This window comes from Halichoeres trimaculatus, unplaced genomic scaffold, assembly GCF_033239565.1.
Source record: "Halichoeres trimaculatus isolate MK-OKI-2021-1 unplaced genomic scaffold, fHalTri1.1 fHalTri1_scaffold_8, whole genome shotgun sequence".
Lineage (NCBI taxonomy): Eukaryota > Metazoa > Chordata > Actinopteri > Labriformes > Labridae > Halichoeres > Halichoeres trimaculatus.
Window position 1 is genome coordinate 28,903,183 of NW_027437186.1, and position 23,129 is coordinate 28,926,311.

The 23,129-nt window shown below is 39.5% G+C and overlaps 1 protein-coding gene across 1 annotated transcript in view; it reads left to right on the forward strand.

Annotated features, from left to right (window-relative positions):
* Positions 1–15,452, forward strand: part of lrrc1 (leucine rich repeat containing 1) — a 29,568-nt gene extending 14,116 nt beyond the window's left edge. The window contains exons 4-14 of the mRNA XM_074676374.1: positions 1,991–2,080; positions 5,671–5,727; positions 5,810–5,873; positions 6,619–6,693; positions 6,899–7,043; positions 7,226–7,344; positions 7,763–7,846; positions 9,892–10,007; positions 10,774–10,946; positions 13,426–13,565; positions 14,109–15,452. Coding sequence (XP_074532475.1) covers positions 1,991–2,080; positions 5,671–5,727; positions 5,810–5,873; positions 6,619–6,693; positions 6,899–7,043; positions 7,226–7,344; positions 7,763–7,846; positions 9,892–10,007; positions 10,774–10,946; positions 13,426–13,565; positions 14,109–14,267 — 1,222 coding nt within the window. The 3' untranslated portion in view covers positions 14,268–15,452. The remainder of the gene's footprint in view (positions 1–1,990; positions 2,081–5,670; positions 5,728–5,809; positions 5,874–6,618; positions 6,694–6,898; positions 7,044–7,225; positions 7,345–7,762; positions 7,847–9,891; positions 10,008–10,773; positions 10,947–13,425; positions 13,566–14,108) is intronic.
* The last annotated feature ends 7,677 nt before the right edge of the window (positions 15,453–23,129 follow it).

Sequence of the window (23,129 nt, forward strand, 5' to 3'; positions counted from 1 at the left end):
TTGTTAAAGAACCAAACAGCGAGAAAAGCACATCGTCCAAGCCCTGTTGTTTGGTCAAAGAAGAGTTATTTTTTTGTCCTGTGATGGGTTAAGGCAGTGATTATGAACTAGTAGGAAACAGGTCTTTTCCAGGACATAAGAAAGTTGAAAAACAAATCCTGTGCTCTTGCTTTGAAAGGGATACTGGATACATTGATCCAGGTGTTGATTATTTCCTTTAATGCTACTTTAAATACACCATTTACAGTATAGACGAAGACCTGCAAGGTTTGTTTTCATGTGCTAATTGAGAAAACAAAAGACAGCTTTAGATAATTACTTTTCTAAACTGAGGGAAAAAAAACACTCTTGTTTTGTGAAGAGAGGTGTTGGCACCATACACTGAAAAAAAGAAACAGACGTCGACTCACTCGGCTTGAAGTGAGGCCACAAGAACTGCTCCCCCTGGTGACTGGTTGCAGTATAGGCCAAAAACCCTGTCTCCCCTGTCATTCCAGATGACCTGTGGTCAAACTTTAAAAAAATAATGAGACCTCATAGAAAAGTTTCTTTTGTCTTCTTTATAGAACAATGTTCTTTTCTCACAATTCCATTCTATATTTTGGGTGCAGATTTGTTTTTAATTGTGATTCTTTAATTCTTCGATATTTTTGTTTTTTTGCCTTTTTTGGTTTTCTTTTTTAACATCAGATCATGCGAAAACTTTGAATGATGATGACTGTGCCTACACACAACATCAAGAGCCATATTTAAAAAAAAATGCACAGGATCTGACATCTCAATATTTTTTTCAAACTCAAAATCAATTTTTGAACAAAAAAAAATCCCATTTAAAATTGTTAAACGAAAAAATCTTGATACTTCAATATATTGTTTTGTTTTTCTCCCATCCCTTATCTGTATGCTGTGGTGAAATGATGATTTCATAGGGCTGCATTGTATTTAAGTCCTCTTTTTTTCTTAAAAGTTTCTTCTACATTAGTTATTAGACGTTGAAAAATGGGTTTTACGTCACATTTCATGATGATTGACAGCTGCTGTTCTTGTGTAGTTCCTTCCGGAGTAGTTAGATATGTCAGGAAGGAGAGCCAAGAAAGAGATTCCATTTTCGAAAGAAAGAAATAAGACATTTTTTGTGTCTACTGCGCAGACTCTGGCTGCAAGATGGCAGCGCCTTAGATGGGGATATTTTGGCTTCAAAACTGCACAATGGTAAAAAGCGAAGCCACGCTGTCTGTTCTTTGCATAGTTTATGGTTTGCATGCAAAAAATTGAAGCAGTCAGTGAAAATCTGTTTTATCTCAGGCTCAAAATGCACCATGTTTCATTCAGTAAATATGGGAAGTTAGAATTGATGGTCCCAAAGCCAGACCAGCTGAGACCCACAAAGCATGAACACAAATAGTGTAAAAAAAAACAAAGGCCCTGTTTTTAGCTACTGATACCGAATAGGAGGTAAAAACTTAAATACAGTATTTGCTAGTGGTCTGCTTGTCTTGAACAAGGTAAGTATTAAGAAAGTGAGGCCGTTTGCAGGCACTTGGAATCCTTGTACCAGAAAACTGAGCGCAAAGATTACAGTTGCCTTATACCCTTTTTTTTTTCTGCGGCTCACACAAACAACTGCAACAAATTACCTCCGGTTAGTTCAGAAACATTGTGATTAAAAGACAGACATGTTTGATCCTTTTGATGGTTACATCTGAGTTGAAACATTTGATCTGCAGTTGTGACTGGCAGAAGAAAGGGAAGGACGAAGGGCAAAGATAAAGAACAAGTAGATAAAAAATTTCAATTTATCAAGAGTTTATGGCTAAGCTGGAAACTGTTGCTCAATATCACTTACACCAGTGTTCTGCTCTTGCAAGCTGCTCCAACATTTGCTCAAAATTGATGCCCAAAGTGTTTAAAAGCATTTGCATTAGATCCCTATGTGGTCTCCTTTTTTAGCTGGCCTCTCATATTTGGGTCCTCTCTTTTATTTTTCCAGGTTACCTGAAAGTTTTCCAGAGCTGCGAAATCTCACATGCCTTTCCATCAATGATATTTCATTACAAGTTTTGCCAGATAACATTGGAAAGTAAGTAAAAACCATGCCTTAACAAACATGCTTTGAAATGTTGAATGCATCTTGTCTTTGCCTGTGAAATGCTTTCATGTAGACTGCCAGCAGAGGAGAGTTTATCAGAGCTGGAAATGACTAATATGTGTGCTTCTTTGACCGGATGGTGTTTTAGATGTCTGTAACCTTTCGAAAATTATATTTCCGAGCATTTTAATGCACTCAAATGATGACTTCAGGTTCAAATAACACCCATTGTGTTTCTCTGCATTTCCGCCTGTCAGCATTTTCCTTTAAAATGCATTGAACTCATAACATTTCTTTAGAGTGGCACTCCTCTGTCTGAGTGACTCTTTATCTGGCGGCAAGGTTGACAATTACTGCTGTATTTTTAGCTTAAGAGCACTTCCTCCCACACAGCCAATTAACACATGGCACAAAAGTGTTCCTTCTGGGCTTAAATGTATACCTCTTACTGCAAAGACACCAAAGGTTATCCACTCCAGCAACAAAAATGCACATTACATGTTAAAGTGCTTGCTGTTCTATTGTGTGTCTCTCTGCTGATGAACTAACGTCTTCTACAATCTCCTCTGTCTCACCACAGAGGGGTAAACATACCAGCCACATTACTCTCCTCAGACACATCTGCCTGTGTCGTCTGCTTGGCTGCATTGTCTTTGTTCATAAAAGGCAGCAGGCTTGTTGTGCGATGGTTTTAAATTTGCCACAGCGAGGAGACCTGTCTGCCAGCATTCTTATTCCCATGAGGCGGCCGTTATTGTTGAGTTTAGTCATAATTAGATTTAATAACAGAACTATGTGCTTTAAGGTCAAAGTGCCACAAGGGTTGTTTTTTAGTTAAAGTTAGGAATTTAAGGGAAACTGGATTTAAACGCTTACAGGGATGGATTTAAAGGTATCACATTACTCGACCACTAGACGGGCACTTTTGGTCAGAAATGTTGCTAATTTCCTGACATTTGACCGACTTTCTCAGAATCCACTAATGCAACTGTGACAACCTGAAACCTTCATTTATCTAAACTCATAAACTGAATTTGTATTGTGTTGACTGTCACATAGAAAGACTTTCTTCTGAAATTAAAACCTGCAGTGAAACTTGAGCTGATGCTGTCCAGTAGCACACATGAAATAACCTCTGGCAGTGATCAGGATGGCATATTTTAACCATTAGATAGCTGTCGAAGCTGTTAGAGCTAGAGTAAACAGAGATTTGTCTTGGTTTTACATGTTGACATAAATTATGGATAACAGCTAAATCTCTTGCGTGTATGGCAGGCAAAAGCCTGGCGATATGACTCAGGATCAGACTCTCGGCTTCTTCAGTGGTTGTAGTTCAGGAATAAGACTTTGGAACAACAGTGAAACAAATTGCCAAGCTTTTGGGCTTAAGGCTGTCCAGTGTGACTGTAATTGAACCTCATCACAGACCTTAATTTACACAATATGTAACATGTTGTATAGATACTTTTTGATAATCATCGGCTACGAACAATTGACACTTACATTTTTATGCTGAAACAGTGACACCCCTTGAGGTAGTTGTAGAAATGTTCTATGCACCATATCATATTGTTTTGTTCTATACCTTTTCATATTGTATTGTATAGTATGGTATATGCAGTGCATGTGCATTGCAATGTAAAGTACCATATTGTACCATAGACTGTAAAAAAAAAAAAGGACGTCATCTTACTAGGCTCAAAGTGAGGTCACTACAAAATTTGCAGTACAGGTCAAAAAATAATCTCCCCAGCCATTCCAGATGGGCTGCGGTCAAACTTTTAAAAATTAATATAGCTTGTAGGAATGTTTTTCACACCCGCTTGTTGTGGTGATTTGAAGATATTATATGGCTGCCTTGTGTTCAACTCCTCTTCTCTGAAAAGTTTCATTTTCATTAGATATAAGAGGTTAAAAACGAGGCTTTACGTCACGTTTCACGGTCATTGACAGCTGCTGTGCTTGTGTAAATATTTGCGGTAATTGTAAAATATGTCAGGAGGGAGAGTCAAGAAGAGATTGGACTCTCAAAAGAAAAATGATAATACTTTTTTCACCCGGCTCCACTCAGATTCTCTCTGAGTCCCTCATAGCCTCTAATGTGCAGACTCTGGCTGCACAATGGTGGTGCCTCTGGTGGGGGTATTTTGTCTTCAAAACTGTACAATGGTCAAAGGCGGACCCACGCTGTCCACTTCTTATCATGCCATAATGTACCATAGTGTATAGCATCCTACCATGCTATTTTCTACCATATCGTAACTTATCGCGCTGTAACTTGCCGCACCATATCGAGCCGTAAGAATCGGTAAAATATCCTACAGCATTGTATGTATTGTACAGCCCCATTTCCACATAGTGGTTCAGTTCGGTTTGCAGTCAGGTCAATGGTCGAAGGAATCGTCACTTCTCATGCCCTAGTGGTAATAAAGAACAACTCATTGAAATAAAGCTTGATTTCGCTTTCTAATAAAGAGCTACATGCAAATCACAAAGAAGATGAACTACTGGATGCCTTCCATCATTGCTCTTTGTTTACTGTGTTGCATTTTTCTTTTACGTTGGTTTTCTTAGTGGGCTACACTCATGCTGCTATGCTGTGAGAGAGTCCTCCACTCTCTCTGTGTTCCCTTCCTCAAATCTACATACATTTTTCCCCTCCTCTTCAGGTTTGCCATGGCAACAGGTACAAACTGAGCATAAACAAGAGCATGAACTGCATCGATGTGAAACTGTATACAAGACCGATCCAGAGTATTTTGATTTTGCATGCAGTTTGAGAGGGTAACACATACATACTGTATACATGAACAGTTCTGTGACTAAAAACATTCAGGAGTTCTTCTGTAACATCTTCCTCTGTTTCTTCACAGTACAGCATGTGCCCCACATATGTCCCATATACATCTTACATAACGCAGTGCTCCTTCAGGAGGAAAAGGTTAATGAAAACCATAACAGAGCTGGAAAAACATGGTGTGGGTTTTTTAGAAGCGGATAAGATAAATGTTGCAGAGGTTGATGACAGCAGCGGGTTATCTCCTGAGGAGGGGTTGTGTTTTTACTCAGAACAAAATACCTTTCACAGAAACCTGAGGACAGGCACATTAAAGGGTTTTAATTCCTGTTTTATTTCTAAATTTGTTATGCTGAATAATAAGTCGTCTTATTTTTATGGACATGGACTTTATGCTGCGTTCGTCAGCTGTTGTCATAAAAGCCCTCATTAATTGAGCTTTTGTAAAGCGCTGAGACATAAACAACGCGTGTAGCAATAAATGTACTTTGATCTGTGATGCCCTTTTTGACATTTTGCTCTTCATTCAGAGTCTTCAGTGGTTGTTTGTGCCGTCCTGATTTTACAGCCTTGATAAGACTGACTGGCCTCCTAAGTGCTTCCTGTTTCCAGATATCTGATTGTAAAGAGACATTTTTCCAGACTTTGATTGCTCTCATCATGATAGAAATATGAGTCCATGTTGTGGAGAAGGGAAGGAGAAGTTTTGAAGAAATGGAACTCAAGGATGTATTTTTATGGCATTTTTAGAAACATAATGATCCCCTTTCTTTTGTTTTTGCAGCCTTACCAACTTGGTATCACTAGAACTTCGAGAAAATCTGCTCACATTCCTGCCAGAGTAAGTATTTGACTGCCTGGTCTCTATAGAAACACGTTTGCATAGTTTGATTTATTATCTTCTTTGTATCTGCCATTTCCAGGTCACTATCCTCACTTCAAAGACTTGAAGAACTCGACTTAGGGAATAATGAACTCTACAGTTTGGTAAGTTTTGTTTTCTTCTTCATGCTGGGAAAGTTTTTGACTCTCAGCATTAGCAGAACCAAATTTTCTCATGTCCTTGCTCTTGTGTAGAGGTAGATGAGCATCCCTAGAAACAGCTTTCACTCTTTATCACACAGATGGGTGGATGGCCATCTGCTTTGAGCTTTGGTTTTAAGTTGTAATCTTGTTCCACTTCTCTCTCTGGTGGTCAATGATTTACTGAGATGAGCACAATCAGCTGGCGAAGAAATGGCACTTTGTGTGTCTGAAGCTGCTTGTAATTTATCTCCTGTTTGTGTGGACGTTGGACTGCAGTCTTTCTGCATAGTTGTTTATTATTAGTTATTTATTAATTTTTTGCTACTCTTTTGGCCCCCTTGTGCTACATTTTAAAAAAGCAGTAAAGCTGTAAATGAATATGAATGATAGATAAGTTATGAGTGTAATAAATGTCTTTGTTTTTATCTCTCGGAGTAAACTTTGGAAAGAATTTGGCAAAGTTAGGAGATTTTGACAAACTGTTTTGGCTGTAAGGTTTCGAAGAGAAGAAAAGTACTCACATTTTTTTCATTCAAGTTGACTTCGACTGCTTGTTTTTGCTTCTTTCTTTGTCTAGCTGTTTGTGGCTACATTTAAACCACTTGCATTGTGTTCTTTGCTCTTTCATCCTCTTGTGTGTTTTGCTTTCTGCTTGGCCTTCCTGGCCCTCACTCTTTGGATTTCAACATTTCTTTCTCCCACACAGCCCGAGTCGATAGGCTGTCTTGTCAGCTTGAAGGACCTGTGGCTGGATGGAAACCAGTTAGCCGAAATACCTGCAGTGAGTCAATCAATCAACATCTTTTTCATATCAAGGATCTTCTCACTCTTTGTTTTGACTTTTGTCTCGCTTTCGTTTTAAACAGACTTCACCTTTTGTTAGTCTTTCAGCCACTCCAAGAGCAAAAAGCTTTCTTGCAACATAGCCCCCCCAAACATGTAGCAACACCCTTTGAAAGAATACAATTCTCTGCTCTGACTTTCAGGAGATGGGCAGTATGAGAAGCATGTTGTGCCTGGATGTATCAGAAAACAAAATAGAGAGACTTCCAGAGGAGCTCGGGGGCCTGGTGATGCTAACAGATCTGCTGGTCTCTCAGAACTTAATTGATGCTCTGCCAGAAAGCATCGGTAAGCTCATGTGAATGATCTTTCCTCCTTATTAAGAATGACTGTAAGCATATTAAAGTCATGAGCACAGGATGCTGTGTGTGCTGTAACTGCCAGATTATTGCTGTTCTGTATTTTTGCAAAATTCAAAATATTGAACTAAATCTGCAGGTGGCATCTTTAATTTATTTCTTCTTCTGCAGGAAAACTACGGAAGCTTTCGATATTGAAAGCTGATCAGAATAGACTAACGTATCTCCCAGAGAGCATCGGCCACTGTGAAAGCCTCACTGAGCTTGTGCTAACAGAAAACCAGCTACAGGTGTGTATGCAGCTGCTGCATGAAGTGTCTTATTAACCTTCATATTTCCTCAGGAATTGTTCTTTATGCAGAAAATTTGGGAAGTAAAACAATGTTACACAAACATTAAATACGTAAACATTTAATGCGAAAGCAGCTGAATGTGTCTCTGTGTATGTGTCAGTAAATGAAACATCTGTGAGAGCTACACATCTTCTTTTGTCTCTGTCTGTGAGAGAAACACATCGTACTGGTGATGCAGGAATAATTTACAGCTTGATGTCGTTGCTCATGTTCATGGAAAAGTTTTTCACTTTGATAGCTTTTAATAAGCTGTTAGAAAATAAAATCTAGGGGCAAATAAAGCTTCTGTGATATTTCTATCTAAAGTTTTAAGCACATGTTGTCTCTTTAATTTAGTATTTTTCTGTTTTTTCAGAGTTTGCCAAGGAGTATTGGGAAATTAAAGCGACTGTCCAACTTCAACTGTGACAGAAATCAGCTATCGTTTTTACCTAAGGAGGTAAGACTGTCACGTTTAACAAACACAGGTGCACCTAAAGGAGAGTCTACTAACAACATTTCTTATGCTGGTAGAGCCTTTTTGGCTTTATGGTCTAAACTGCTGTCAGTCAGTGAGGAGCAAGAATGTCACCCATTATGGTACAGAAATACAGAAAAAGATATTTGCTTGCAGACGACTGAAATGTCAAAATTCCATCTTCTGTTTGGAGCTTGCACCGCCACATTTCACATCTCAGAATTTGCCTCTGCAGTTGCTTTTAGATAAAAATGCAGTGCTGTTTGACTGATTCCTCAGTTCAGACCTGGACTATAACGTTTCACCACCAACCTGTGATGTATTTTCCCCCACTGAATAAAATCCCTTCATTCCATGCTGCTTTATTGCTGTCAAGTAAGACAGTAATACTGTTATGTAATTCTTAAATACATCTTCATCTCCTAGTCTCATTGGCTTAGACCGTCTAAAGTTCATTCATATTTGCATCAACAATACTCTCACTTGTGGAGCTTTCTTATTTCACTTTTACTGCTCGGGGCTGCGGTTCGTTCAGCTCCATCTGACTGTGTCCATTGTGTCTGTACATGATGTTCTTCTCTAACCTCTCGTCTGCTTAAGTGAACGCTTGCCTGGTTTGAAGCTTCATCTGAAAGGCTCCTTCAGACGTGGCACAATGGCTCTGTGTCTTAATGATGCAAAGCCTGCAGTGTGTGGAGTAAAATAACAGTTGGCCTAGATAATGAATCGATGGTGTCACTGCTTTCTCAAACCAGCATTGCATGATGTCTCTGACAACCAGCGTGGAACCAAAGTCCGAGCATTGATTTGTGCCGCTCTGAGCTACTTGACCATTGGCCCAGTTTTATGGATTTGATTGATTGTTGATAAGTTGGCCTTAACATATAATTCAGGGCTGAAATGTGTTCGTGCTGAAAGGGAAGTGGACATAATAATGTATCTGATTGTGTTTATCTTCTGTGAAGGCAGATTTCAGTTTTAGAAAAAGAGAAAAACCAAAGCACTGGTAAGAAGAAAGCGGAAGGCTGGTATTAAATTGGCTAAAAACATCATCATAAAGATGCACATGCGTTAAGCTCCATTCTTTCAGATAAGCTAGAATTTTTTAAACTCTGAGTTCAAATTGTAAAAAGCATAAAAATGTCTGGTTTATTCTGTGATTGGTTGTCAAAAATCATTCTCCACTATGGACTCAAGTTCTGGCAGGATCACAACTTTTACAGAGCAACTGGTGTTCTGGAGTTAAAAGTGACCGTGCTAAATGAAGACCTATAGCCGAAGGTTTCAGTTAAGAGGGTCACACTTTATCCTGCAACCCCAGGTTTGAATACAGATAAGCAATATTTTAAAAATATATTTATATTATGATGTTTATGGATGTTTAAGTTAGAATTGATGAAAACAGATTTCATTTACACTGGTAAACTACAGCTTTTTTGCTTCTTTACAATGACTCAGATCTCATACTCGACGTTCTGTGTGCTCATCTGGCTTGGGTTTGTTTAGGTTTTATATTGAAAGCATAATAAAGTCATAAGCATCGTGTGACTTGTATGTTTTAACCTCTCTCAGGTATACACGCTGGATTTCTCCACTAATAACTCCCTCCTTTCTACTTCCTGCTCTTTATCTGTCATATTTCCTGTTGTACACGATGAGCTTAACGTTCTTCTTTTAACGATTCTCTGCAGCAGCTCTGATATCCTGCTCAGGTCTGTGTCTGAGCAGATTAATAGATTATGACTACAGTTCAGCTCATCCATCCACTCTCTGCTTTGTCCGGCCACTGAGCCTAACTGCTCCTTCCTTTAGGTCACTCTGCTATATCCCATTGACATTTGATCCGATTGACATTTGATCCCATTGACTTATCTGCTATTGAGATCTTCAATCCTGGAGTGAAGGGCCAAAGCACAGGTTTATGTGCTGTTATTTTGTCCAGGAAAGAAGCTTCAGCGTTACACGTGAGTCCTTCTCTGTGTTTTCAAGCTGACACTCTGTCTTATCTGCTCTCCTCTGTCTCTTAGATCGGGGGCTGCAGCGGTCTGAATGTCTTCTGTGTACGAGAGAACAAACTGACAAGGATACCGTCAGAGCTGTCACAAGCCACAGAGCTGCACGTGCTCGATGTGTCTGGAAACAGGTGCGTTCAAAGACCCTCAGGTCCTTTTTATACAGTCTCTGATAGTTTTTTATTCACCTTGACAATATACCTGGTGCTTTCTGGGCCTTACTGTTGAGTCTCTCAAAGGGAACATCTTACAAGATGTTCATCTTTTACCTTTTCTAATCTTGTTCTGTACATGCAGAGGTTGTAGCTTCTGACAAAGAACACATCCTGCTTCTTTTTAACATTCAAATGTGTCACTTATTGTAAATATTTGCTGTCGCAAATGTAAAGAAAGGCTGCTCTTGTGACATATATCTGTTCACAGCAATGTTGGGCAATAAAAGATGGATGTATAACTTTTCAGTGGTGGTTTAGTTTACATTTTAAGGTTTGAAAAAGGCATTTTAAGTTCATTTCATAATCAGATACAAACTCCCCCTACAGCCTTCATATTAGTTAATGTAGATGCATTAATACTTAATGAAATAGCCTTTCATGTTTTTTGGTTCCTCAGATACTCTTCGTGATTCATTCCTGTACTTATGGTTAAAGTCAAATCTTGTTTTGACTTCATTTCTCTGCCTGTACCTGTTTTGGTTCTTCAGAAGACGCTGCAGCAGAGTCTGCTGCTTCTCTCTAACATAAACAAATTCACCTCAGCGTCTGGAAAATGTCTCGCTTCTTGTCTAAACAACTGCCAAGTTTCTTATCCTGACCAAAGTAGTCATCCAGAATGTTCACACAACAGCGTGTATCAGTGTGTCTTCTCTGCGGTGATTTATTTCATGTTTGTCTCCAGGCTCGTCCACTTACCGATGTCTCTGACCACGCTGCGGCTGAAGGCCTTATGGCTGTCAGAAAACCAGTCACAGCCGCTCCTCACCTTCCAGACTGACGAGGATCCAGACACGGGGGAAAAGGTGCTGACCTGTGTGCTGCTGCCTCAACAGCCGTATGATCCCGACAACAAAGGTAAAGATGCCATCAGAGTCACTCTCTGACATTCATTTTAACAACCACAGGCTCTGCTACAGTCTGAGGCAGTCAGCACGTTAACATGCACACAGTGGTCCGGCTAAGATCATATATCTATCGTAGAGTAACAGCAGGGGATCTAGAGGAGAATCAGACTTCTGGCCGAGAATATTTCACTCTGTTTTTGTAGACAGTGCTGTTACCTTTTTGATAAGCAAAATTGTATGTGTATCAAACTTTGCTGTGTCCCAAATCACATACTTCCATAAGTACACTTACTTGAAGTGAACTGTGTACACTCTGCGATAACTCGATAGAAGGGGGTAGTGTTGTGCCAAATCAAACGCTGCAGCTTCAAATTTACTGGAAACTAGGATCGTATTTCACAACCATTTACAGCAGTTCTTCTGCTTTTCATTGATTACATCCATCAACTATTGTTTGACTGTTTTTAATGGGCCAGCTGAGAAATCAAGTGCATTGCTTTTTCTGTGCTGTCAATGGGAGCGCACCTATACACTTAAAATAATGAGTGGTAGTGCAGAAGTACGCGATCTGGGCCACGACTCTAGTTTTGATTCACCAGAAGAGGAAACAACAATCTGATGATGATGGCTAAGGTGGATGCAGCTGTTGCCCTTTATGTTTCTTACCTACTATATGTGTTAATTATATTGCATGATGTTATTGTTGTGTTGGACTGCAGTGACCCCATTTATCGTGGTAATCTACTTCCTATTCTGTACCAAGACCTGCTGACTCCAACTGCAGCACAATAGCAATTGCATTATCTAGGCATGTCAATTGAGCTATGTTCAGCCCATCTTCCGTCTGACTATGCTGTTTACATGCATCTTAAATGTGCAGAGTGATGCTCTCAAAAAGTGTTTTATTGTGAAACAGTAATCTTTCTTCATCTATCAGTAGATTTACTGAAGCCAGCTTTCAAAGTACACCTAAGTGAGGACTCTTAATTCAAAACTGGCGTCTAATTGGATTTTAGAATAATTTCTTTAATTTTTTGAACATTTTATGTGTCATCTGGACTTGAAACTAAACAATAATAAATTATGACAGGAGACCCACAGCTATCGCAGCCAGTAGATTTAATTTCTTATCGTAATTGTGTCAGTTTCTCACTGTTGATATGTAATGAGATACACAGGAGAAGCCTCAAAATGACACATCTTGCAACTCCCAAGCACTCCAGCTGCAGAAATCACAGAGAAACTTGTGAAATCCAAAAGGAACTGGAATATTAACAAAAGGGATCTGTCATTTTGATTTTCACTTTTAGATTAGAGATAAAAATGTTTGCTCTTTCCGTTCCCCAGATCCCTACATCACCTGTGCCTCTTTAGCTGCTTTCCCATGCCTGTTAACCTGAAGTGCCCCTTGTAGTGGCTGTGCAGGTGACAAAAACAAAAACTAAAAAGCATCACTTGTGAAATAGCTCCTGCAGGAAGTTCTGAGCAGAGGAAAATGAAGTATTTCCCAGCAGGTAGAGGGATCTAGGTGATTCAAAAGCCCTGGTGAGGTGTCTCTGATCTTTGCGGATGCTTTATTATAAAATTTAGGAGGCTTCAAGTTGATGCTGTTTCTGTTTGCTCCTCTGCTCCTCTGATGTGAAATGACTTCAAACAATCACGATATCATCTGAGTAATATTCCCCATCACTTATCGTGTCTGAGCATTCAGGGCCCGCCGGTTTTTCATGACATTATCACATGATCTGCTCGGAGAAGCACACTGTGTTCCGTGCTCTCTCATCCTTCCCTCCAGTTTTTCTGTTGATTATGAGGTCCTGTAGGAGATCACATCCTCTGTATCAGATCAGGGCCTCTCTTGTCCCTTGAGGCCCTCCTTGGTTATGTTTTTGCAGAAATGCGTTGGATTGGACAGCTAAAGAGGCTTAGCAGCGGCTGGCCTGCTGCCAGTAAAAGCTCACCCGCTGGTTATAAGGATGCTGCTGAGGGCCGGCTCGATCTCCGCCTGATACAGCACTTCATTGTGATTTGTGCCTTAGTCGTCACCAATATCCTGAAACACTTTGACCTGGAGAGTGTTTGTGTTTCACTACTACACTGAAACTCTTCTTTTAAAGGCCATTTGTTCGTTAAATATCAAACAGATCCCTTCACTTCTGTCCCGTGCTTTCTTGCTCTTGAGTGATGCAGATATTAGACGAGTGAAGGCCAGATGAGGGAGGCTGAGGCTGAGGTGGGGGCAGGGAAGATTGAGTTGCTGTAAGCTTGTGACTAAGCTGGGATTTGAAACTGTGATCTGGCAGTTTCAGGCTCCGGGTTGTGTGTCAGCTTTCATTTCTTGAGTTGGCGGCTCACTGGGAAGCAATCACAACAACCATATTGATTTTAATCTGCAGAAACATTCACGTCAACTTTCACTCTGATTATCAGAGCGTTTTATTCTCTGCATATTAAACATTGTGTCGTGTGCTTCCTGAACTCCCCTCCAGGCTCTGATAATCTGGCCCGCTGTGGAGCTCTGGAGAGTCTGGTGAATGACATGGCAGATGACACGTGGGACAACAAAGCCATGAACCGGATCAGTGCCATTCACTTTCTGGATGATGATGAGGAGGAGGATGATGAGAAGGTGAGGAAACATTTCACTGTGATCTAGATCTTAAGGCCTGTCCTTAACTTCATCTTTCCTTCACTGTCCAGTAATTTCACAGTAATTATATGAAAGTTATTCAGGAGTTAGTCATGCAGGAAAATTATATCATTTCATTATTGTAATTCTTTTATGGCTGGATCAGGATCTGGATTTTATCAGGACTGTTTTTATCATATTCAGACTGTTTTGACCTGTGAACAATATTTTAGCAACTAATATTTCTGATTTTTTCTTTCTTATGCACTAGTTTTACGTCTTTTTTGCAGGATTTCATGATTTTTATCTTGTCTTGTGTCCTCTGATGTGTGTGTTTTTTTGTAACTCTTACATTTTCACATTAAGATAAATCTATTAATTTAAAGACATCATTTGTAAGAGTTGTTGAGTTTCTGCACAGAGCTTTAGCGTCATAGGAGTAGCCTTTACACAGTCCAAATGTAGTTAAGTGAGATAAGATAGACTTGGTTATGTTGGCACTCAGTCTGTTTGTAGTGAGTAAACTTTTGCCCCATCTCTCAGGGAACTCTGCTCCGACGGGCCACGCCTCACCCCGGCGAGCTGAAAACGATGAAGAAAGCAGCCGAGAACCTCCGTAACGACCTGAACGCTGCCAAAGGCCTGGACTCCAACAAAAACGAGGTCAATAACGCTGCAGACAGAGTGACCACGTCTGTGTGACCTTTTACCTCAGAAATGTTCTTACCTCCTGTGTCTGGCCATGTCGTCCTGCACAAACCCCCTGCAGCCCCTCCTTGTTTTTTTCTCTCTGACCTATGACCCCTGGTGTGGCCTTCCCTTCCTTTGATTAAACCCTGGACGCCTGTAAACCGTGCTCCATCTCCAGTCCTGAGCGCCTGTGTGACTCGGTGTATCGGGGCCGCTGTGCCTTCCTCTTCTGAATTAATGTCCACTGCAATAATCTGCACAGAGACGCTCCTTCTTAAAGATATTTTAAAGAGTTTTTTAAATGCCTCTTTTTAAAAGTATACATTAGATAGTTGCACTATCATCAGTCTTTATAATGTGGTCAAACCTTCATAAATGTATTATATATATTTGTTCTATATCTATTTTTAAAACACTGGGTGAATACTTCTTTTTACATTTTGGGCAAACAGAAACAGGACTTTTGGACCTACTGATTAAGGATTATTGTATAGTCTTCTTGTGAATATCAATACTTTTATACTTTTTGGCAGCTCAGATGTAAATACAAATGTATAGCAAATTTCTTAATCAGTTGCAGATTTTTAACTTTTTTTAAAACTCGGTACCTTCTTTTCTTTCTTTTTTTTTTAAATCAAAATAACGAACAAAACAGTCACTAATGTCTTATCATCCATTTAAACCATATACACCTGTCATTAGTGGAGTGATGGCCTTGAAACCTGTAGAACATCTTCAGATAGTTTTGGATTTTTTTTTTGATTCATGAATTAAATAAGAGTACTGCACATCAAACTTAAATTACGCTGTCTTATTTATATGTGCTGTGCTTCACTGCTTTGCTATATCTTTTGAATAGATGCCAAAAACAGCTGTACAGCTCCCTCACACAGAGTACTGTTCAAATGATTGTGGGTGGTTTGGTGAAAACAGGGATCATACCACAAAGATGGCATCCTTAAAAACGCAGTTGTCAGAAGTTCCACTTTAATGCACTTCTTGGCGTATCTGAAATTCTTTAAGTGGTACATGATGAACTGTGTAAATTCTGTTTTTAAAGAGTGGACCAGAGTGATTGGTTCAACTGTTTGTTTTAATGTTTTTAATTATTTTCTGATCAAGCTGCACAAATCAAATCTCTGAGGCACTGTGCCAGAGATTTGGATGACTTTTTAACCACTGATCAATAAAAAGAGTGCAACACTAAACAACATGTTTGTTGATGATTTGATTTGATAAGTTGGTTTGTCGAGATAGGTTGGTTTTCTTTTAATACATATATCCAAAAATGATGAGAATAAAGTGATTCAGGAGGCATTGAAGCAGGTCTTCCACTCTCTAACCCCTCCATCGCTTTAGTGTCTGTCAGTGCACAAAGTTCCTGAACAGCTTCGCTCGCATGTCCCGTATTTGACTCGTCTATCCTGCATGTGCTGCATGTTGTAGTGATGAAAGCATGCTTCAAGTTCCCCAAAAAGTGCCGTTTATATTTGTGTTCTTTGCATCCAAGCACAGTGAATATGCATCTAACTATGATTAAAAACATGTTTTATAAGTGTTATATGACTTGATTTTAGAGTCCTACATCATCTTAAATTCTCATATTTTGCCTCCTCAAGGTACATCATTTAGGCCAATGACATAAACGCTTTGGAGCATTTGATTTTTATAATATGTGCTCTTTAGAACAAAAGCACAGACAGAGAAACAAGGCAACTTCATTCTCATGCTGTAGCAATGTTTTGACTGTAATGGCGCCCCCTGGTGCTAAAAAATGTATTCTTTATCTGCCTTTAAAATCAGCAGCTTCATTCAGAAGTCAGAGGCTCAGCTCAGAGAAATGCAGCTCCTTTGCGCCTGTATTCATCACTGTCTGTAGTTTTATTCTCACATCTGTCACACAAAGATTCATTTCCCAGCAGCCGGTTGTGTCTTCTGAAAATCTCCAGGAGTGTACAAATCTCCAAACTAACACGCCCCCCAGGACCAGCAGCACACACTGGTCTTTCCCTGTCCTCAGCTGGGGGTCAAACAAAGAGAGCCAGCAGGCCGGGTCTCGTCTGCTCCCCTTCTGGGACGGTGTGAGCGCTCTCTTCTCCAGCGCAGACAAGGAAGCAGAGGAAATTGAGAAACCCAAGGAGGTCTGTTTTCCAATTTGCTGATGTTTTTCTTCTGCGTTTGTTTGAATTCACTTGTTTATGAAGCTGTAGGTGGTTTGAAACTCCTGCAGGTTCTCACTGATGCTGCTTCCCAAAAGGTTTACAGGTTAAACAAATCAGCTGGATGTTTTATCCTTTTAGAATCTGACATTTTGCAAACTTTATGTGACTCACCGGAAAGCTACGGTGGTCCTGAAGGTCAAAACACTTCAGAAAATGCAGAAAAGATCAGCAGAAAGTTCTTCACTGCAGAAACTGAATCTGAACAAACTTTAAAGCAATTATAAACATCATTTTTGTCTTTTAGTATTTACAAATAAAACATTTTCGAGGCGTCAACACTTTTTCAGATTTCAGTTTTTAAGATTTGTTGATATGTCATGGTTTCCGGAAATAAGTTTAAATATGGAAAGCTGTTTATTTTTGTATGTCAGTTTCTGTTTTGTGAAATGTGTTTGTGTTTTTCTACATATCAAATGTTTGTTTGATACACTTGAGGTTGTGCTTTAAAGATTTTGCAGCTGTGGAGTCTTTTAAAGTTTCTGGTATTTTGTTGTGCCTTAAAATCATGTTTTTTGTCGTTTTGCTCTTCTGGCTTCGATTTAAGTTTAAATCTGCTTTTAGAAATGTCATGTTTGTGTTAAGTGAAATGTTTTTTTTTTTAAATGTTGCTTTGACAAATATTTTTGTAAGAAGCTGTGGTTTGTGAAAATCTGTGTTTAATGAAATGTTCTTTGTTATGTTGGATGTGAAAATTGTCCTGACTGTTGTTGAACTTATGAACAGATTGTGTTTTGTGCAGTTTTTTCAAGTATCAATGTAGTGTTTATTTTCTAAAATGTCATCTGAGATAGGATTTTGTGTTATTATGCTGTGCAGTATCTGCTGAAATGTCATGTTTTGACCCTCAGGGCCACTGTAGATGGCCTAAAGACACCCTGCCTCGTTTTTAATCCTTTGCATTGTGTGAGCCAGCTGTTAAAACAAAAAAAGAAATATCTCACCATGTTGATTTCTCCATCAGAGGACAGACACCAGAGAGAGCAGAAAATCTCAGCATCACAGAGCTCTGCACAAAGGCAGCGGTCACCATGGAGACAGCATTAAGGTGTCCTCCATCACAGTCAGTCAAAGGTCTTCCTCAGAGCGGACTCTTCCTCAGGAAACATTCATCTCCAAAGTGCCATTAAGAGTAACTGCACGCTGTGGATCTTTGTTAAATTTCAGACTGCTCCTGCATGCATTCAGAATCATTTATTTCCAGTCTCCTCTTCTCCCCGCAGACCTCATACACACTTTCAGGCTTTCATTAGAGATAAAAATCATTTCCTCTTAGTTACAGATCAAAGTGTCTGGTCAGAGGGGGAGTTTGGGGTTCAGTATCGCTGGAGGGAGGGGCTCTCTGCCGTACAAAGACAATGATGAGGTGAGTGCGCACAAACAGGTTCATTATGATCCTGGTTTAATCATCCTGCACTGCAAAAACTGAAATCTAAGAAAATGTTAAGATGTTAATTTTAGCTAGAACTGTCTTTTTCAGCTTAAAATGACTCTCATTCAGCTGACAAGTCAAGAAAATTGTCATATTTTAAGATACTAAAACAGAAAAATGAAGCCTTTGCATAAAAAGAAATCTGCCACTGGGGTAAGACAAAGATTACATCTTGAAATTAGAATTGTGAGCTATACAAGAAACTAAAAAAATATACAAGTATGTTTAGTTCATTCTACATCGGTTTGCATTTCAGTCACAAGCCAATATTCATTATCATCATTAAAGTGGTGCAGAATACCTTAAAAGATGTGCACGCCCCTGTGCTGAAACACCTGACACCTCACTGAAGGTTTCAACCTAAAGCTAATCAACAGAACCCGAGAGTGACATCTGCTGGAGAGTTTCTGAATCATATCGTTTTTGCCTCCTGCTGTATTTAAATGCATTTTTATTAACACGCAGTCTAAATGCTTAGCAAATAGATAGGAATTTAAAACAGAAAATAGAAAAAAGCTTTAAAAGATGCGGTCATTACAGCAGGATAACAAAATGTATGAGACAACTTTGAATCCAAATCTGGATTCACAGTGAAGTCAACATGTCACCTGCTTCCTGGTTTGCCGTCTTAAAGGTGTTAAAACCAGGATACGGGATGCTCTACATATCTTGTTGAGGATCTGATATCTACATGCATAAAAACATGACCCTGACATATTTTAACCCGAGGACACAGCTGCACATGAAACACTGAGAGATGATGAAAGAAAACAGAGCTCCTGCTCCCGTACCTTTAACTCCGGCTGATGTACTGACAGAAGTGAACAAGCATTCAGATTCTCATCCATGTTAATGTGTCACGTTTCTTTCAGGGCATCTTTATTTCCAGAGTCACTAAAGGAGGAGCGTCCGAGAAAGCTGGAGTCCATGTTGGAGACAGATTAGTGGAGGTAAGAGATGCCAGATTTTTCCACTTTTTTTCAGTGATCTTTGCTGAGACTTGATCTTTTGTAGCACGAATGGAAACCACAGACATGCGTTGTGAAAGCTGACTGCTGCTGTTCCTCTTGTGGTCAGTAGAGGGCGACATTAAACCAGCACACAGCTCAAGAGATTTATTTATTTATTCCTTTGGATCCATAGTTGTGGCCGTCAAGGCAGCAGTCTTCTTGTAGTCCAAGCACATGACATGGAATTATATAACAGTCAGAATATTGAGTTTTTACTAAAAAATATCGTTTTTTTATTAGTTAAAAACAACAACAACAACAACAACAACAACAACAACAACAAGTCAACATGATATGATTTTAATGGATTAATCTGAATACATATGTGTACAGCGACTGGATGATTTTTAAATACCTAATACTTTTGAAAATAAAACTTTTGATTACTAAGATAATGTGACTTGACTTAGGTAATTAAGGAGAAAAAAGATAATTAAAAAACGTTTTTTTTTTCTCTCATTTTATCTTCATTTAATTTTCTAATCTTTTCTTTATGATCGGCTCTTTATACATACATCCCCTTTGCTACAATTTACATTTCTAAATTTTACTAATGCATTTTTGAAATTAATAACTTCCACAGAAAAACACCAACCTAATCTTTACACTTGTATGTATGTAGGTGTTAAACAAGGTGTTTATGTGTCAAAGAATGTTTGTTCATGTGTATATCTACACTACGTTTTTGTTCTTCTTTAGATTTCTGTTTAAATACACATAAAAACTGTTTGAATACTGAACTTTTATTGTTGACAATATAATTTGTTGTTTTGCTGATAAAATTAAATCTTTATAATTAAACAAAAAAAGAAAAAAGAAAAAAAGCATAAATAAACCTGTTCAACATCTTCTCATGCAAACTTCAACACAAAGTTAAGAGTTCAAAAAGTAATAAGATGTACAAACTTTTTGTCATTTTGAGCAACTCTGGTTATAAAAAAATGCTCCTTTCGATGTTTTCTGTAAATGTGGCTCAGGAAAAGATAAAATTATGGATATTGTTTTTTTTCACTTAAACAAAAACTCTCCCTCTGTTTGAGTTTCATCAGTCTGCCTGTTTCAAGTCGATTTATGTTGACATACTCGTTCATATATTTTTTGGGTCAACCTATTTTTAGTCCACTCACACTCCTCACCTCTGACTTCTGCTCCTACTCTCACTGACCTCAACTTTATGATGTGCTGTGACCACCGCCCCTCCAGGTCAACGGCCTCAGCATGCAGGGAGCGACCCACCACCAAGCCGTCACCGCCCTCAGGAACGCCGGGAATTGCATCAAGATGAAAGTGCTCAGAGAGAGACTGCTTCCTCGTCAGCTGTACGACCTGGACCAGCCTCCTCCTCCGCCTCCGGATCCTCAGGACGTGACAGGGCGACAGCTGCGAGGCCGGGCAGGAGGGGGCCGGAGGAGCAAACAGCAGAGGGAGGAGAGCAAAGAGGACAGTTTGTCCAGGAAGATGGAGGCAAAGTTCTGCAATGGGAATGGCATTGTGGGTAGTTTGCACATAAATCCCAGCCAGAAAAAAACTTTATTTCCTCTGGTGGTGTTCTCTGTCCTTATTCCTTTTTTTTGTCTCTTAGTCTGATCTGGAGAGGGACCTGAAGAAAACACTGTCTGAATTGGAGGCAGTTACCATGCAGAAGAAAGAATCACTCCACGGGGGAAAGCAAACCATGACAGTAAGCAGACTTCCAACAATCAACAACCCTCCCACTGTGTAATATCAACCAAAACCAGCTCGGCCTCTGCTCTAAATCCTAGAAAAATAAAAACATGTGACCTGAGAGATATCATGCCAAATGACAACCTGCCTATTTTCCTTCCTGATGCTGTTTCTCTCTGCAATCATCTCCCAGATCCCCCGGATCATCCTCACTCATCCCTCTACCTCAGATGAAGATGTGGAGCCCTTGATGCAGAGCCCCAGCAGGAAACCGATTTGACGTTCTCCACGTGACAATCTCAAGGATGTTTTTGTCTTTCAGCCACCTTGACATCTTGGGGAGACAAACAGGCTCATTTCCACATCTTTGTTTTGCTTTCTGCACACTCAGTAATGTTTCTGGAGATTCACGTGCTGCTAAAAAGTATTTTTTTAAAAGTTTATTTTTTATTACCAGAGAGGAAAAAGCAAAGGCAGACTCTTCTACCTATGCCTGCTTCACAGCACTCTGCTGAAGTGTCAGCCATGCTTGTGAACAGAGTCTGTATCTGTGAGGACATGAAGCGCTCAGATATTTTGTAGTCAGCTCTGAGAGAAAATGCCAAACAGCTGATCATAGAGCTCAGTGGGGAGTCTGAGTTCTGTAGCGACCAAGCCAGACTGAATGTATTTACACACCTCCAGTGTGAAGTGATGCAGACCTGAGAGATTAAACTACGAGAGAAGAAAGAGATGACACCTCACACTTTGAGAAGCAAAGAATGTGCAGACTAAAAGTCAAAACAGCTTTTAGATTTCTACATGTTCAGTGTCCACTTTCTCAATAAAGTGTAAATATATTGTTATTTTTGTTTGGATTATTATTCTTTCAGCACATTTTTACCACCTGATGAGACACAGAGACCACAGACTGAAGTGGACTGAGCTGAAGTCACCCACAGGTTTTTAAATCCGCATTATAAAGCACACTGATTTGGGGCTTAACCTTAAAAGAAGATCTGCTCTCCAAAACAAATGGACACCTTGAATGGTCACATCTTTATGACAGTGGGTGAAAGTGCTCATGGAAAACAGTCTCTATGCAGGGTTTACATCAGGTGTGTCTCTGCATAAAGATTCTGCTAAGTTGTGTGTTGATTGCGCATTCTCTCGTATATTTGCTTACACCTGCTGCACGTACAGTCCAGCTATCTGGACCGCCAGACCCCTGGAGTCACAGATCAAGGAGTTTCCTTGATTTCTGCTCTAGTCACGATCCTCTCCTCGGTCATTTCGGGCTGTAAAACCTCAAACCTGTTGACTTCTGGTCTGGCTCCACTCGCTATGTCTGTTTGTTGTTGTAGTCAAGTTAAATACGAGCTAGTTTTTACACAGGTTTACTTTATTTTGTGTTGTAGGTAGTTTACATGCATGACTTCGTGACCTGCTCAGTCTGCTTTTTGTATATTAATGTGTCACAGCTCAACCTTATCAATTTTATGGCACTATTTTTTTCATTTGACTCCAAATAGAAGCTCCAACCCACATCCTCTGTATTTGTTTGGGTGAAGAAAAGCTGCTTTTGACTTTAAATTGGTCTCCAACTAATCCTGCAGCAACAGACCGACTGTACAGATAATCAGTTAGCTGCATGGCATAAATAACAACTGCAAATGTTAAACTTTTATCTACCAGGATGTCAGGGATGTCATCTTGCTTGGTTCCAAGTGAGGTCACCACAAAACTGCTCCCCCTGGTGGCTGGCTGTAGTATAAGTCAAAAACTCTGTCTCCCCAGTCAAACCAGATGTGGCGTCGTCAAACTTTAAAAAATAAATACACAGCATAGAAATGTTTCTCACATGCGTATGCAGTGGTGACATGAAGCTCTTATTGGGCTGCATTGTGTTTAAGTCTTCGTTTTTACGAAAAGTTTAGTTTTCATTGGTTTTTAAATGTCAAGAACAGGGTTTTAAGTCACAATTACCGATCATTGACAGCTGTTGTTCTTGTGGTTTTTTTTTGTTTGTTTTTTTTTTGGGGCGGGGGTTACAATATACTGGAAAGCCAAAAGAAAACTGCACAGACTCTAGTTGCACAATGGCGGCGCCTCTGACCAGTGTATTTTGGCCTCAAAACGGAAAGTTTGAAGCAAACTTGTTGAAAGTCAGTGAGCAAGCACATGAATTCACCATCATCAGTATTAAAAAACAAAATATTCATTCCTCAGATTCTTTGATCAGCAATGTATCTTTTGCTCATCTCCTTTTGCTTTTTATTGTGAAAAGAGAGGTTAACAGGGAGCGTTTAACAAATGAACACTGCTGCAGACATGTAAACTAGAGCAAAAAGACCATACTCCCATAATGGGCTCCCACCTCTTTGGTGTTGGTGTCATGTCTCACACTTGTGTTCCATCTCTGTTAGTATAACCCTGACGATCCAACAAACTATGGTCATTTCACATCTGAGAGAAAAACAAAATTACCTTCTGAATACTTATATGTCTGTATAACTAATACTGTATAACAATAGATGACAGTCAAATATGTTTTTTAACTTTAAAAAGA